The 17,887-nt window shown below is 35.2% G+C and overlaps 1 protein-coding gene across 1 annotated transcript in view; it reads left to right on the top strand.

The window, feature by feature from the left end:
* Positions 1 to 5,711: 5,711 nt before the first annotated feature.
* Positions 5,712 to 17,887, top strand: part of SBE2.2 (starch branching enzyme 2.2) — a 29,596-nt gene continuing 17,420 nt past the window's right edge. Inside the window, exons 1-9 of the mRNA XM_086572248.1 lie at positions 5,712 to 5,943; positions 6,785 to 6,912; positions 7,259 to 7,518; positions 9,281 to 9,379; positions 11,489 to 11,531; positions 12,645 to 12,704; positions 13,561 to 13,641; positions 16,572 to 16,688; positions 16,832 to 16,915. Coding sequence (XP_086428374.1) covers positions 5,802 to 5,943; positions 6,785 to 6,912; positions 7,259 to 7,518; positions 9,281 to 9,379; positions 11,489 to 11,531; positions 12,645 to 12,704; positions 13,561 to 13,641; positions 16,572 to 16,688; positions 16,832 to 16,915 — 1,014 coding nt within the window. The 5' untranslated portion in view covers positions 5,712 to 5,801. The remainder of the gene's footprint in view (positions 5,944 to 6,784; positions 6,913 to 7,258; positions 7,519 to 9,280; positions 9,380 to 11,488; positions 11,532 to 12,644; positions 12,705 to 13,560; positions 13,642 to 16,571; positions 16,689 to 16,831; positions 16,916 to 17,887) is intronic.

The following is a 17,887-nucleotide window of genomic DNA, read 5'->3' as shown; positions in this document are numbered from 1 at the left end:
TTACAAAAGCTTAAAAAAAACTAAGTATGGAAACTCATATTAGAAGCAAGAAAGAAAATAAAGGATTTCTCTAGTGTAAATATCTCGAAGACCTTATTCTCTCATACCTATCATTTTTGAATTTTCCATTTCATTTTCTTCTACACTACCACTTAAGCCAACTAACACCTAATAAATACCTCTAGCTCAATTGGGATGGTGTGATGATAAGTAGTAGATGTTAATTCTCGACCTCGGCTCCTCTGACTGTCATTGAGTATGTGAGGAAATGTGTGCCCACTACATACTGGAGTTAGCAAAACTTGAGTGGAAAAATATGAGAGAATTTGTGTTTCGACACATACTTGTGAGAACCTACTTAAGGACGCTATCCAAAGGATCTAGAAACAGCCCTGCTCGTACATTTCATTGTAAAGATCACTGCATGCATGTTCATATGTAGATGTTTTAATTATTGTATGTATATTAACTTGAATTTCAAAGGAATTAATCCTCGTTCCCCTGCTAGTGAGATATATAGATATCTGAGATTAATGAAGGGAACAAGCCTTTGTTACTAAGTAGTTGTAATATAGATGAAGTTTGTGAGTATCTTATCTGGAAAACTCTCACGAGGCTATAACTCGCTCACTAGGGAATTCTTAGTGGTTTAAGGCCTTGTTGCATACGGTCAATGCAACCGCACTCTGCGAAATAAGACTTAGTTAGGACAACACATTTTTGGCCACTTATCGTTTTAATGTGATAAGCACCCAAAACTGTATTACTAAATCCCATAGAAACATAGCATTTTGGTTAATTATGTATTTAATAATCATGAAATTCGTACTTTTGCAGGTTTTCGCAGTTAATGTGAATATGATGATAAAACCTGCATCAAAGTACGAGAGTACTATGCATACTTGAAGTCTTCCCACTCAGTCCAGTGAAGCCCAACAAAGCTTGACTAGAGCCGAAGATTCTAAAGGGACAAAACCAGTGCAGAATGGGACCACATGTAAAGAAGCAACAAACTTCTGAAACTCACATTTTTCAAACCTGGACTCTAATTTCGGCAAGTGAACTACCAAAACGACCAAGGCAACGAACTCTATGCAAAGACAGAAAATTATAAAAACGCTAAAATCCGAGCCACCACTAGACACAACATGTGGACACCCACTTTGTGGGCCCACAAAAAATGATGAGTCATCATGCATATACAAGTGGCAAGTGATTGACACTTTTGTGACACCTTGCAAGAAAAGAAAAAACAAAACAACAAATGTATTACTAGATTGTTGATTAGAAAAGGGTGAAAAAAAGTTTGGATGTTTTGAAAAGAAAAATACAAACTTTGTGAGAAAAAAAAGTTTAGATGTTTTGAAAAAGGAAAAGACAAACTTATAATAAATGGGGGGAAGGCTTCACGTGAGAGAGGGGGGTATATATTTTGGATGTTGGAGAAAGGAGAGGGATCTCTTCTTGCATTCCATTTTGTGTTTACATTTCATGCATAGTATTTTCCTTTCTTTGAAGTATTTGTATTAGGTTGGTACAGGAAGTCTTGAACTTCAAATAAAATCTATTTTCTTCAAGTTAAATTTCTAGTTCATCCTTTACTTCTTTTCACCATTTCATTTCATACATGCAAGACATAAAATCCATCCAAGGACCATGAGCTAAAACCTTCCCAAGGAGAGGGTTAATGATGATCATGTGAGGATCAGGCTGCATTTTAGTAGTCCAAAATCACTACTTAGGAAAATAGGTTTTGATTATACATCCGATCCCAAAATGACTAAGTCTGACCAAGTTTGGAGTGTTGATACTACAGACCAATCTCATGCAAGACCTAGTTAACACTAGGTATAGTTTCGTGCGAGACCCTATGGTAGCCGTTAGCCCTCTGGTTTTCCCAGCTGGTGTATAATTAAACCAGGAGTTGAAGTGATATTCCAGAGATGGAATGTTAATTCAACTCCTTAGGCTAATAAGATGAACTCAGAGATGAGTTGAGTTCATCTTACTAGGGATCGATACTCAACGCCGTTACGGTTTTGTATATGAACTTGAGACGGATTAGAGCTGTAGTGATAAGATACTCTAAAAATTTGTAACTAACCTTGCATTATTATGATTAACCCTTTTCCTGTATCTCTCTATCTAATTTACTAAGAAATCAATCCTTGTAATGTTACGTTAACTTGCATTCCAAGTTTTAATTGAGCAACCTAAGAAATAACCTAAAATCCTACTCACTAATTTCCTTGAAACTGTAATTCAGTTGTGAACTTTGCCTAGTCCTAAGGTTTGGACGATCCCTTACTCGATCTATGATGCCAACTCACGTGAGTAAGGTAACTTGACTAGTCAGACGTTTTATGGACTTTGGACTCGAAAGAATAAAACCTTAAAACCACTGATTATCAAATGGTGCCGCTGCCGGGGAGGGTTATCCAATGGCGTCGCTGCATGCCTAAGGACTCCGGACATTTAACATAACAACTGGAATTCTCTTGGTAAACAAATGCACCATAGATTCTCAAGACATTGCAGGGCTTGAAACGGGTTCAGAGCATGGCCTTTTAAGGGTAATGAGCTTTGTCATTTTGTATCCTCTCTCACTTCCCCTCACTTCCTTCTCAATTCTTGAATGAATAATTCAATTATTCAACACCCCCAAAAAAAAAAAAAAAAAAAAAAAAAAAAAACTATTCAAAGTGTTCCTTTATTTGTTCTTGATAAACAAATTTACTTTTAATAACTTTTGTAAGTGCTTGACCTCAGTCCTAGTAATATTTAATCGTTTTGATTTGGTTATGGTACATCCATGTGCTTTCCTATTTTTTAGTTTTATGGTCGTCTGTGCAAAAAAAAAAAAAGAATAAACTCGGTGCATCATTGAATGATAGTTTTTTCTATATTGAGGGCAAACAAGTGAGGGAGTTGGTATAATCTACCATCATAATTGTTGGTGAATAAATTCATATAAACTAATGACTGGAGTAATAGTATAATAGTAGTAATAATAATTATAATAATAGTAAATAAGAGAATAAAGTAACTTTTTGCATTACAAAAATATAGAAACCTCTTAATTGTAGGTCTGGCGGAGTTGGGCTAAGGAGAGATAACAAATTCTACTTAGCAACATGAATTGCAACTTTTCTATTTTAAACTGAGCACCACTGCAACTACGGGTGTAACTGTTGATTAAAATCTATTTGAGAATGCAAATCACTCCAAGATGTCACCCCCTAACTATTGGAAATGTTGCAAACAACGTACATGTAAATAAAAACTATGACTAGACATTCATAACTAGCTAAAGAAAATCGAATAATTAATTCCCATTAACAAAAACAAAAAAAAAAATGAAGCAACATATAAATATTATGGACTAGTTGGAGGGAATGGTTATATGAACTCCACCTTATAGTGACTCCAAAATTACTCCACTCCGAAAAGTGGATTTACAAGATGAATTGAAGGCTATTTTTTTGTGGAGTGATACATCACATGATGGAGTACACCCCTACAAAAAATCAGCTCAATCTAATATGTTTAACCTTGTCAAAAGTTGTTATGAAATTTAAAAAATCTTAACCGTTACGTTAGATAATTTCATAACATTCTAATCGATCTTTGACACAATTGTACATCTTCAAATGAACCGATTTTTTGTGAGGACGATTTCTATTGTGTAGAGAATATCTCTACCAAAAATCTGCTTCTAATTCATTGTATTTAGTGATGGAGTAACTTTGGATTGGAATCACTTTAAGTGGAGTTCATATAACCGTCCCCCTAGTTGGAGCAACAAAGAAACGTACCTTAAAATCAAAGGACAGTAGCTTCTCAATATTATGGCACTACATCATGAAGCTTAAAATGCCTAAGCAAATACATGCTGTAAAAAAATAAGCTTTATGTGCAGTTTCACATGATGTGTGTCTTTCCTGTTGACCCTAACACAACAATTAATTAAAACTACTATATTATTATATCATATAATATAAGACTTGTAAATTCTTATATGTAAGTCGGGCAATTTTGCAATATGATTGTCTTTATTACATACTAGTTAATTGGCACGTGTCTACGCCACGTGTGCGGTTAGTTGGTTTGGGTCGGGAAGCACAAAAAACCAACTTTCGGTTAATAACAATCTCGTAATGAGAGCAACGTGATAAATCAAGGGAGACGCTTATAAAATTGAGAGCAACGTGATAAATCAAGGGAGACGCTTATAAAATTGAGAGCAACGTGATAAATCAATTCTATACACGTCTGAATTTCACTATACAAATATACGGTTTTACCCCTCCCTCACATATGTTATTACATATATCAATTCTAATATGACCGTAATAATCGAAATCGGATAGATATATAATCAGAAATAGCTACTGTTCACCGAACCATTCTCTTTTAAAGTAGTTAGATATATATAAATTAATGAACTAGCTAATCTCTAGCTCCTCAGATCTAAAAGGTTCTTTCTGATTTTCTTTTTTTTATACGAATAAATGAATAATGAGAAGAGCCGCTGAAATTCTCATGCATCACCAGATCTAACTTACGGGGGATGTAATCTACTAATCTCACGCTTCGTGATTTTATCATCACAATTTTTAGAGTCTTTTGTTAAGTTTGAACTTTGAAGATAAACAAAAATGTTGTTTTCTTGTTTTGGGCATTCCTTATTTTTCTACTTTAATTTATTGTATTTTTTTTTTTGCAAATATGTAACTTTTGTCTGTCAGACTGTGACTCTGTGCCTTCACTACACGGTATTGGCGGTATTGGGTGCAGGGGTAAGAGTGGGCTTAGAACATGAGTTTTTTAAGGGTACTGACCTTTGTCACGAGTTTCACACAATTTGGGCTCCTGGCCCGTGATGGGTGAAATGGAGAAAGGAAAAGCAATCGAGAGAAATGAAGAGGCGTTCCTTCCATGTTTTGAAAGGACACAAAAATGTTCACAAGGAAATCGATCACATGGGTGTCTTTATCGAGCCTAGCATCACTATGCTTAAACCAGTACAGTTGACATTAGTTGGACATAACAATTAACAAGATTCCAAATTGTATGAGTTTAATTGCAAAATATGATCCTGAAAAAATTAAATTTGTTGACGGCGGGGTATTGAGGATCTGGTACCACTTGGTTCCTCAAGTGGATGTAGATGGGGGCGAATATGAAGAATGAAATTGAAGTCGGTGATGGGATGGCCAACCCGCCCCGTTTACAACCCGAAAAATGTCAAGCCAATCGAGTGTCTGAAAAGTATATTCGGATCCATCTAAGTGTCTAATAACAAAGGGATCCCTCTAACAAAAGGGTTCATTTCTGATTTATATGAAACTTTGTGGATCAAATTCAAAAAGAGAAACAACTTTATCTCAAACAAATCCACAAGATCTTAAAAAAACACTCGAGCAAAAAGGCCTTAGAAAAGTAGAGTATTTATCAAAAAGGACCTTTCCAAAACACAGCCACCTTTCATTTCCAGTCTCCAACAAAAAAGGCCCCACGTGATGGAACGGGTCCACAAAACTAAACTTAACTTTTACTAATCATTCAAACCAAAAAAACAACGAACGATCGAAAATCACTCCCTATTTGTAGTTGTAGGTCCCACCAACTTTCCCATGCAAATCAGTACTTCACACGTATCAGTTTCTAGCACTAACAACTTCAAGTGACACTCTTTCGCACGTTGATCGTTGAACTGATCATATTATTAGATCTGTGAATAAAAAAGTCCCTTTTATTCTTTTTCGAGTGTTCGTGTGTGTGTTAGTTAGAAAAGAAACATGGCATATAGTTTATCATCAGGTGTTCATTTACCATCGACTTTTAATCCTTGTTCATCTCGATCAAGTTTATTATTATATGGAAATAGAAAGTCTTCTAATAATCTTCCTATGCTGTTGAAGAAAAAGAACTCCTCCTCTTGTAAGCCTCTTTTGTTTTTTTTAATTAGTGACACGTGTAATATGAGTTATGCTATTTGTTTATAATAATATGATCTAGTATTATGATGTGTTTATAATGTTGAGGAGTATTATTAAGATGTGGGTTATAAGGTTATCTTGATTCATAAGGTGAACATTAATTATTTAGTCAAAAGTTCCTGATATAAAAAAAAAAAAAGTCCCGTACATTTCTCTGGGAAATTGGAACCGTCAATTGCAACATGGAAGAATACACCAACTCTGCCAGAGCTCTGGGCCTCCAAAAATTGGATCAGGGTCTTGGAAGTTGGATGAATAGTAAAAGCTAGCGGCAAGGCTTTTTAGGCTTTTTGTGTTTGTTTTGTATTTGATTAAGTTCAGTACGAAATGTATGATAAACTGACATAGCTAATTTTAATGAGGAGAGTAGGTTTTATGTTGCTTTGTTTTTATTTTTATTCGATATTTTTTTGGAACACACACACACACACACTCTCTCTCTCTCAAGAGATGTAACTTATAAGTTTTACAATAAGGATTAGCATTGGAAGGGAAACGAGTAACTGCAAAAGGTGTTGCTTAAAGGTTTGAGATGAGATGGTTTTAGCTACTTATGTTGGGCTTTGGGTACATATGTAAGTAACTAGTAACCATATTGGATGGTTGTGTTGAACTTGATGACTACATGAAGAACACATACCCGTGTCCCTAAAAGCACATTAGTTATTTCCTTTTTTAAAAAGTATCACGTATGCAGTACACAAACTTTACCGTTATTAATTTTTGGTCCTATTTTGCTATCTCATATGTATCTGTGGAACTTAGTTTATACTCTTCTGTAGGGAAGGTTTTTGCTGGAAAGTCTTCTTATGATTCGGATTCTCCGTCTACAACAGTTACAGCATCTGAAAAAGTCCTTGTTCCGGGCAGTAAGAGTGATGATCCGTCATCCTCCATAGAGGAAGCTGAGGTTTGACTTGCTGATTTAGAATCTTATTTATTCTGTTTGATAGTTTCTTTACTTCATACCTATAAATTTTGCTTACATATTATGTCTGACATCTCAAGTTAGATCCATGTAAGGTAAGAAAGTCCTCTTATGCTTTGGAATTTAACTTGTTTGAAGTGAATAAATCTTTGCGTTTTATTAAAATCTGTGATTGTTATTCTTTTTTTATGTTACATTGTTGTTAGTTTTATATGTCGTTTCTTATTTGTAACGTTTTAGGTATATAACTTCTATTAGCCGTTCATGTACACATTTTGGCTAAATTTATCATCACTATTAAAATATAACTTCTAATAGCTTGTTACAGGTACTTGAAGAAGTAGACCGTGTACCTATGGAAGATGTTATAGAGGTTGATAAGGATAAGGGTGAAGAAATGTCTGTTTCTTTACGTCTTGTCAATGATGACAGTGAGCTCGAGGGGGTAGAAGCATATGTTCCTTTACAGGAAACTGATACTGGGAAGACTTTTGAGACTAAACGATCTATTCCCCCACCTGGCACTGGGAAAAAAATATATGAAATAGATGAATATTTAGAAGCTCATAGAGCACATCTTGATTACCGGTTCGACTCTCTCTCTCTCTCTCTCTCTCTCTCTCTCTCTCTCTCTCTCTCTCTCTCTCTCTCTCTCTCTCTGTATATATATAATATATAGAGCAGGTTATGTTTACCACACTTTTTATACAATAATTTATACCATGCCCTACAACTTTACCTACAACGTGAATTATAACCTAGTTTTTTGTGGATGTGTTCAACTAACCATAAAGATCACCTTTATAAAATTTCAACTCATTTGATAATGTTTAACTATGTCAAAAGATGATTGCAAAGTTGAAAATTTTGAATTGTTAAAAAAAATTCAAAATTGACAACGATTTTTAACTTGGTTAGAGATTTTCAAATGAGATGAATTTTTGTAGAGATGTTATCTATGGTTAGTAGATCATATTCACAAATTATTAGCACTTAACTCATCTTGTAGGGGTGTGTGGTATAAACCATGGTATAAAAAGTGTGGTAAACGAAACCTGCTCGTGTGTATATATATATCAAGACTGGTGTCACTAAACATAAGGCTACGACAAAATATTTTGAAATAGTTGCAATAGTAAATTAATTAGAAATATTTGTTCTGCATTCCATCTTTTGACATTTCTAGTATAAAATGCTGCATATAATATCAACTTATTGGAAAATATTCCCCCATTTGTCAGTAATTATGATTTCAACGAGTCACTTAGATCATATGATGCAGAGTTCTGGTTTTGGGAGTCAAGTAATTAGAAAATTGGAAAACAATCTAGATTAAGAATGTGAGAGCTTAGTGGGAGAAGTTGATTTTTGGTCTAGTTGGTAGGGCATATTGAAGAAGCAACATACAAACACAATAAAGCAAGGTCAGGTAGCAAAGACTTCCTCCTGAGGCAATCTTGAGCAGTGGGGTGGCGAAGAGTTTCCTTAGGACCATTTAGCTTGAGCCGAAGCCATCACATTCTCTTGCTTAGGATCTAGCCTAAGCGTTATGAACTTTTTGAGCTGCACCTTTGGGCAATTTTTACTAAAGATCTATAATGGTACAGCTGGGAATTTTAGCAGCTGCTTTGGAGAAGCTCTTAGTTCACTTAGTACAGTTATCTTTCTAACGCATGTCTTCTGAAATTTTTTGATTGCATTTTTCATTTTGAGGACACTTGAATCCCATGTTTTCTGGTCATGTTTTATAACATGTTAGTATCAATAAAAAATATAGTTTAATTTTCATATATTAGATGGCTATGGTTCTTTTTATTTGGGTGATCACGGAACATGGACCTTCAAATTTTGATTATGTGATTCCATACAGTCTAAATAAATATGATTTATATTGTGATGCTAGTTAAATGTAGTCTATGGTTCTTTTTATTTGGGTTATCACGGAACATGGACCTTCAAATTTTGATTATGTGATTCCATACAGTCTAAATAAATATGATTTATATTGTGATGCTAGTTAAATGTAGTCTATGAGATGATAATCATATTATTGTCTCTAGGAAGATACTGTAGCAACATATGCCTTAGGTCCATACTTTTGGGCAACCTTCAAGATTTTGTCTGTGTATCCCAACATCAACCATTGGTCTCTTCGTACAGCTGGAAGTACACCAGGAGGACTTTAACCTGCCATTATTGTTGAACCTTCTGACTAGCCTGTGTCAATTTATTTGATAATAGAATTGTTACTTTCTTTCAACTCCTTTTGGCTTTGTTAAATGTTTATATTGGTAGGCTAAAGACAATTGTTTAAAGGAAGTGATTTTTTGTTTTGTTTTTTCATTTGCAGTTTTGCACGTTACAAGAAAATGCGGGAAGAGATTGATAAGTATGAAGGTGGCTTAGAAGCTTTTTCCCGTGGTTATGAAAAGCTCGGGTTTAGTCGCAGGTATACCACTCCCTCATTGTGAAGATTAACTTCAGGAGTCATCTTATTCTCGTGATTCACAAAGTTTTTTGTTAGTGGATAGTTAGTTCTTTTCGTAGAAGTATAGGATTTTATGGTTTTCTCTGGTCAGTAATTTATGCCATTTTCCTAATGTTATTAGATTCATCCAAACTTGAACTTATAAACAATCTGAAAGTGTTGTCTATTTATTTGGAGATGTTCCTTTGTTCACTGCACAAATTACTGAGTGTAAAATTATAGAATGTGATATAAAAAAATTCTTACAATTTATTCAAAAAGACAAGTCTTTCAAAACGAAAAAAACAAGGTCCACATTCTTTCTAAAGTTGGTGCTCAAAAGCTTGATGGCTTCCTCAGATTGATTGTTGGAAATAAAGTTGCATTAGTTAGAGTATCTACCCTTTGACTAGCAAGATACGAAAAGCATAGTGAAAAGATTTTCTTTTGCTGCTAAACTACCTCTTTATATTATTATTTATTAGCTATTATTAATTATTATTTGCATGTTTTGATAGTTAGAACTTTGTTAACTATCCCCTTAAATACCATTGTTCCGGTGAAGGTGGGAAACAATCCCAAGACCTTGTGCCCAACCTCCCAAGGCTTGACAAGTAGGCCTACTTTTTTATATAATATAACAATTAGGGAAGGGCTTAGAGAAAATTGAGCTAGATAAATGTGGGAAGAAAAGTGAACAAAAAGTAACATAGAAATAGACTTTAAGACGTGGTGGAGGTAGAGACTGTAAAGGAGGCTGTAGTGGTGGATGGGCTATGAAGGTGTTGGTGGCTATGAAAGGATGGTGGGAATCGTTGCAACTGTGGTGGACAAGGACACTTTGTGAGGGACTGTATTGAGCATGCTAGCGGTGGCTGAATCTGAGATGGCTCCTAAGGCAACTTGTGATTCTGGGTTATCAGGGTAGTTTGCTTTGTTGCTTGTGCTGTGGTAATAGTTGGGTGTCCTGTATATGTGTATGGGCCTTATATGACCAACCAACAACACCCCCTGGCTGATGTTCTAGGATTTGTTGTAATCTCTTTTGGTTATATTAATAGATTAATAGATGACCATTTCATGCTTTCCATATTCTTTTTAGATTAGCTAATTCAGATACTGCACTACTTATTGATTATCTCTGCATTTGTTATAGGTTTTGGCACTAGGCCAGCCTAGATAATAAAAGCTTTTAACTTCTTCTTAAAGTTAGAGTTTAAGAAGAAAAAAGATTATTAGATTTTCCTACACTAGGTAGGGTGATCGGGTTATCAGAATTTTCACAAGAACTTGCTGATTGAAAATTTTCTGGATCTTTTGTTTCGAAATGCTGAGAGAATGCATTCTTCTTCCGAATGGAATAAAGGAAATAAAATTCCGTCATAGATAACTGTCATAGTCGTTGATGATTCAAAAAATAGTAATTTAAGTACACACAATAATTGCTGCCATTGACTACATTAACCCCACCTTCGACCAGCATTGCCATACTGCAGTCTTCTATCCTCCTCCCAACCTTCTACCATATCATCCATATCATCCTCCCTACCGAACCCCTACCACCATCTCTTTCTTCGAAGTAAGGATGGCTGGGTTGTGTGTAGTTGCTGTGAATTTGGTGATAGACCAATCACTCTTTATTCTGTGAGTATTAAGATCTTTCTTTCTGGGTTTGCAGTTCTGTAGTTTATTGGTTGGAGACGGTGTCCCTCAAGGGATCCCCGTTTGAGCTAATTGAGTTTGTTTCTGAGACTTTTCTAGCTTGTATAGTGGTGCAGAGGAAACTATGGGGTCCCATGATTGTAAGTAGAGTTTGTACTAGAGCTTTTCATGGATGCCTGCGTGTACAATTGGAAGTGCTAACCAATTTTTCTGGAATAAAGTTATATTGATAAACTTGTCAAATATGCTTGATGTTACTTCTCTGAGTTTATTATTACGTTACGACTCGAGCATTAATTTTCTTTTGATACTCTATGCTATGTCTCATTGATTTTGTTTCTTTTCCCCTTTATGAGACTCACTTCCTCAAACTTTCAAGGGAAATTACTTTAATTTTGATCTTTGTCTTAATTGATTTTTTATTTTCAGTGCCACTGGTATTACTTATAAGGAGTGGGCACCTGGTGCTAAGGTTCGTGTTCTCTTTATTCTTAAAGATGCGTTCTTTAATGGTAACAAGTAATTTACTGTTGTACAATGTGCTCTTACTCTTCTGTGGACTAAGATGTGAGAACCTAGTTAGGATGCCTTGTTACCATGCAGTTTCCTATTCATCAGAAGTCCCAACTCCTGGTATAATATGCTTTCCGTTAAAATAATTTAATTTTATTGAAATATATAAAATAGTTTTCCCAAAGTTTATATGATGAAAAGTGTTTTGAGAACACTCTTACTAAAATATCAAATGCTCTTGTGTATAGTTGGATTTTCATACCTTTTCTTCCTTCTTCTTGGAGATTCTAATGATTTTTTTCACTTTATACTCAGTAATTTCAACATCGATAAAATTGTTTTGTGCTGCTATTGCTATTTGAGGTTTCTGTTTTCTGTAGGGCTGTCAATGGATCGGTTTGGGTCGGATTTTGGAAATTCCATAACTGAACCGATAAGAAATAGTGTATCCGAAACCGATTATATTATAGTGCATCTGAAATGAAACCAAACCGATAAGGTTATATTGCCAACCGAAACCGAACGGACCTGAACCGAAAACTATGAATTTAATCAAATCGCGGATTATATCAATTAATTTCAGCCACAATTTATAAAACCTATACAAATTTAATCATAAATATAACTAAAAATGTCATCCTTTTGGTTCAGGTTTATATCGGTTCGGTGGATGGCAAATCCAGTACCAAACCAATATCTAATTGGAACTTAAAATTGAACCCATTACCGAACCGAAACCGAATTACCAAATCCGAAATCGCTTTTTATCAGTTTGGTTCGGGTTATCCAAACCCATTGACATCCCTAGTCTTCTGTGGCGTTGAAAGTTTTATCATGGTAATTCAAACAGTACAATTATAGATGCTAGATACTGGTTTAAGTGATATAAATTTGTTTCCTTGACACAGTACTAGACGTCTGGCCATACATTTTATAGTTTTATTTCATCATTTAGAGCGATGGCTTTTGCTTTAAATTCTCCATGAATAGTAATGCTTGATGAACTTAAGATACTGTGATCTGTGGCTATTGCATTTCTGTTCTGAAAAGAACTTTTTTTCCTTTTTTCCAGTCAGCTTCGGTAATAGGAGATTTCAACAATTGGAATCCGAATGCAGATGTTATGACCCGGGTACGTGGTATGCAATTCGCTGTTGAATATACATTTTGAATCATAAGTGGATTGTTCATAACAGTAGAGTTTTTGTACGGTTGTTGGAATTTGTTTTCTCGCCTTTTCATTAGACTTCTTAGACGGTTACAAATCATTCTAGACCTTACATTATATTTTGTTTTGTATAAAATTTGTTAAGAGCTTGTACCGAATTGGATCTTTATCTGTTTTTACTGAATTCTTTTCATGTTTCTTCGCATTCTTTGACATTTTATTGAATTACAGTGTTGCGGAATAACGGTCATTATATAATCTGCATGGGACATCCGTATGACTAAACCATAAGAAAATAAAGGACAAAATCAGCTTCTTCTTTGTCTTCATTTTGATAAATGATGTTTTCAAAATATGAAAAGTAAGTTTCATTGGAAACAAAATAAAAAATTTATGGTAGTGAAGCACTCAAAGGACGAGGCAGAAAGCATAAGCATAAATTAGGGGATAGAAAAATCAAAAGAAATTGTAAAATGTGTCGAGCGTAAGTACCTTAAGCATAAAACATGTCTAAAACAACCAGCACAGTTTTAGATATACATAGACATGTTGAAAACATAGGCGCGACACCATACCCAACATGATAAATTTCTAGTGAATCTAGTGAATGGGACTTTCCTGGTTACATAAGAAGCAATTAAATCGTTTTAGAATCCAACCAAGTGACACTACCAATACTCCGATGACGGGAACATAAAAAGAAAAGAAGATTACATGAAATATGTTATTATCTGTGGCATATTTTGGTTTTTCTTTTGTTTAGCTGTTATTTCTTGGCTTGTTTTAATGACTTTGATTCTCCCTGATTAACTGCGTGCAGAATGAGTTTGGTGTTTGGGAGGTCTTCTTGCCAAACAACACAGATGGTTCAGCTCCAATTCCCCATGGCTCTCGAGTGAAGGTAACATATTATTGAATATGCTACAAAGTTGATTCCAATACTCACTTATCATTTCTGCATTACTGCTGTGTGCCCGAGGTGTTGCAAGCTATTGGTTAACTAGTGTTACTTATACCCTTTGAGTTTTAGTACCTTTGAGCAGAATGCATGAGTATAACCTCTCCCTCTTAGGTAGATGGATTTGGAGGTTTGGAGATGCACAAGACAAACTTTAGAGGAGCGTCATTAAGTCTAGATTTGGGTAGATCAACTCAAGTTGACATAGTGGCCCTTGTATGGGGCCCCTTGGTTGTGGGGTCTCAAAAGGTATTTGTAAGTTTCTTGAGGCTATACCGAGAGAGCCTAGTTTTAGTCCAGTGTAAGATTGATCATCACCACCAATGACAAAGCGTCATGTGGCAACAGTTACAATTGGAATTCAATACATAGTCAACATGCATGGACTCTTTAAGGACTCATCAAATTATACAATTAATTATCATCAAAGAGGAGGTTACAAAGTTATTACACTTCCACATTATTTATCTGTAACTTAGACCCCATTCCTTAACACAAAACACACAAGAAATGGTTACCAAACACCACTCCCATTCTCCATTGTAGCTTAACTAAATTCTATAATGTAACACTTACATCCATCAACAAATAAAGATCATCTCCTTTATTATAGATATAGATACTGATCATTGCCAAACCACGTAAACTACTAGTCTCAATTTCTACTTTATTTCTAGCAAATTCTACTTCATGAAATGTAAATGCTAATTTTGATAATGAAATTAACATTTCATGAAGTAAATTTTGCTTGAAATAATGAAAAAAATTGAGACTAGTATTTTATATGGTTCAGCAATAATCCATCTACAATGAAGGAGATAATCTTTATTTGTTGATAGATGTACATGTTACATTGGAGAATTGAGTTGAGCCACAATGGAAAATGGTGGTGGTGTTTGGTAGCCACTTCTCGTGTGTTTTGTGTTAAAGGATGGGGTCTAATTTATAAGTACAAAATGTGTAAGTGTAATAATTTTGTATCCTTCTCCTTGATGATAATTGATTGTAGTATTTGATGAGATTTGATAAGTCTTTATGAGGCCTATGCATGATGACTATGTATTGAATTGCAATTGTAACCGCTGCCACAGGGCACTTTGTCATTGGTGGTGATGATCGTCTACTTTACATCTAGATAGTGGAGACAGGATTACATTTTCGGAGGATAAGTGGTTGCAGGAGAGATCTTTGTTGTTAATGTTCTTGAGCCTCTATGGAGTTTATGCCATCTTTGCTTTTAAAAGTCACCCTATTTGTGATTTCATGCTGTGATTACTTGATTGGGTTTTGGGCACTTATGTTGCCATAGCTGATATGGATATTACTGGTGTTGTTGGCTTGCTACACTATTGCTAAGGTTGGAATCTGTGTGTCTTTGGACTATTGGCAAGAAAGTAAGCTTCTCTTCCAAATCTTTCTGTTTTGCCATGTGTTCACACCTTCCTTCCACCTGGCGCGCTTGTCCTTTCCTAGTTTCCTTCTAAATCTATTTGTGGAGGTCTTAAGTTCCATCCCAATTTCCCAAGTCTTATTTTTTTATGTGGTGTGCAACCTTGAAAAAATCCTATTAATAGACACTGAGAAGAAGAAAAATCATTGTCAGTTGTTTACTTCGCTAGTCTAATGGGGAGTCGATCAATCACCTTCTCATTCACTGTGATTACTGATTACTCTTGGAAGGTCTGGTGTTATTTTGTCCATCAATCAGGGGTTAATTGGGGTGCTCTCTGGTAGGTGAAAGATCTTTTAGTGTCTTAAGGTTTAAGGGTACATCTTCAATCGGGTGCAAACTATTGAACATGCTACCCTGTGCAATAATGTGTGGTCTGTGGCTGGAGAAGAATAGAAGACAATTTGAGAATAAAGCCTTAACTGTAGAGCAGACAATCATTTTTATCAAAGGTTTGGTGCCTCGCCGAGCTTTGATACTCCTGTTGGTAGTTTTGCGTTCAGATGGGACTCTCTTTGTGGCGATGCCATGTGGACACTTCTTATATTAATTGTGTTTATGTTCTTCTTTCTCTTGATGTATATAGGATGCCTCATCCTTAAACTTTTCATATTGGCAATATAGTACGTATTTTTTTTACCTTAAAAAAAAAGTGTTGCACGTTGTTGACTTTGAAAAGCCTGATATTATTCATCTAGATTGATGATTGCGGATTTTTATTGAAGCAACTCACTTAACTTTGTTTATCCTGTCATTTATTTTTAATTTTTGGAAAAGGACCAAGACTTTGTCTCCATAGTACATGCCTATTAATCAACATATACACACGCAGAGTGCCAACAGTAACAGACAGTGTTTGCAATGGAACAAAACAAGTTATGAACGAAAGTATTATACATCTCCCTCCATTGTTGTACATCTCATAACTTTTGTAGTCTATATAAAATATTGAGCTGTCTATTAGTGAGAAAAATTCAGAAATATGCTTTAGAGGCTCTGCATCTTGTCATTGGATTATTTCATGTGGTGCTTCACGCAGTCAGCTACTGGGGGCGTTGGCACAAATTAAAAATCTTGTCTATCATAGTTTAGAGTACACTCTGGTTGCAACTCAAATCAAATTCTATTTTGTTGTTTTGTATCAAATTTACCTATGATGAAAGTGATTTTTTTATGTATTAAATTTTCTAGTTTTTCCACTTTGAGCTGACAATGGTGCCTCCAGACTCCAGTGACTAAGGGAAAGAGGAAGATTTTTGTTTGCTACATTTTCAGCTTTCTCTCTCTCTCTCTCTTTTCCTATTTGCTATATTATTTTCTGGTTAATATATCTATTACTATTCATTATACTCTTATACTGATGAATGTACTTGCACTGCCCCTGGCATTGACACCGTCATTGATACTTTGTATGAAATTCTAGATTCATATGGATACCCCATCTGGCATTAAAGATTCAATTCCTGCTTGGATAAGATTTTCTGTACAAGCCCCTGGCGAAATTCCATACAATGGCATATACTATGACCCTCCAGAACAGGTATGCTTATGCAAATACCTGCCCACTGTTGGAGATTTCGTATTTCGTATATTCTTATAATATTTGTGTTCATTTAATCTTTTTCATTTATCTGTTTCACTATATTCATCTAATCGACACTATCCATTTTTCTTATATCTCAGGAAAAATATGTATTTCAGCACGCTCAGCCAAAAAGACCCGCAACTATTAGAATTTATGAGGCACATGTTGGAATGAGTAGTACGGTGTGTATTTTCCCCCTTCTCTTTCATCTTTTAAAGGAATTCTTATGTCACATTGTTTTCAGCAAGTCAATACTTGCCTTTATTGAGATAGCCAAAAGGATTGCATCAACCTTAAGACGTTAGCAACAGACTAAGGTCATCAACAGTTGTATGTTGTGATGCAAGATGACAGAGAACAGCATTCTAATAGTAGAATTGTACTCAGCTACCTGATTTTAGAATTGTATTTGAGTATTAATGGTGACTGCATTGAAAGAGTGCATGATGTGCATATTTAGCAATGTACATATCTTAGTGCCAAGGATTTTTAAAGGACTACTTAATGTGGATTAAGGGGAGTGAAGAGAACTAGTATTCTTTGACATCCCCATCTAAAGTTTGGTATAGTATATGTTTGGCCTTTCCTTTTTCCTGTCAAAAGAATGGTATGTCAAATCCCCAGATGGTTATCAAACCTCTTGGAGGCCTATGTGGTGGTTTTAGTGTCTTACATCGTACGGAATTAATTTCTAATGAGCTTGGATGGATGTTCCTTTGAATCTGTTATATTTAAGTGAGTGCGCAAGCTAGGTGCAAGCTGTAAATAGTTGGTTAATGTTTAGTTCTTTCCAAATTTAAACAATCTTTTTGGTTTTTTATATAGTTGGTCAAATTATTTGGTGGATTGGATTTCACTCGACTGCCGACGGATCTGTTAGCTCACTCGGGCAGTCGAGTTCAGTCTTTTTTTGTCGTAAATAAATGTCGAAGAAGGGTTTGATCCTCTTCATGGGGTTGACAAAGGGTAAGTGCTCAAGCCAATTAGTATAGCATACCATTAGAGCAAGCATGCTTGCCTCCGCCCACGCCTTTTATTCCAAACAGCCCAGGAATTAATATGTACGGAATAGATAGATTCCAGCCGCCCAAATAAAGGACTGATGAAGAAACTAGTAAATTTAGATGGTAAGCATTTCTTAGTTTGAGACTTTA

This window comes from Coptis chinensis, chromosome 7, assembly GCF_015680905.1.
Source record: "Coptis chinensis isolate HL-2020 chromosome 7, ASM1568090v1, whole genome shotgun sequence".
In the NCBI taxonomy this organism is placed as follows: Eukaryota; Viridiplantae; Streptophyta; class Magnoliopsida; order Ranunculales; family Ranunculaceae; genus Coptis; species Coptis chinensis.
This window is presented reverse-complemented; position numbering and strand designations above follow the sequence as displayed.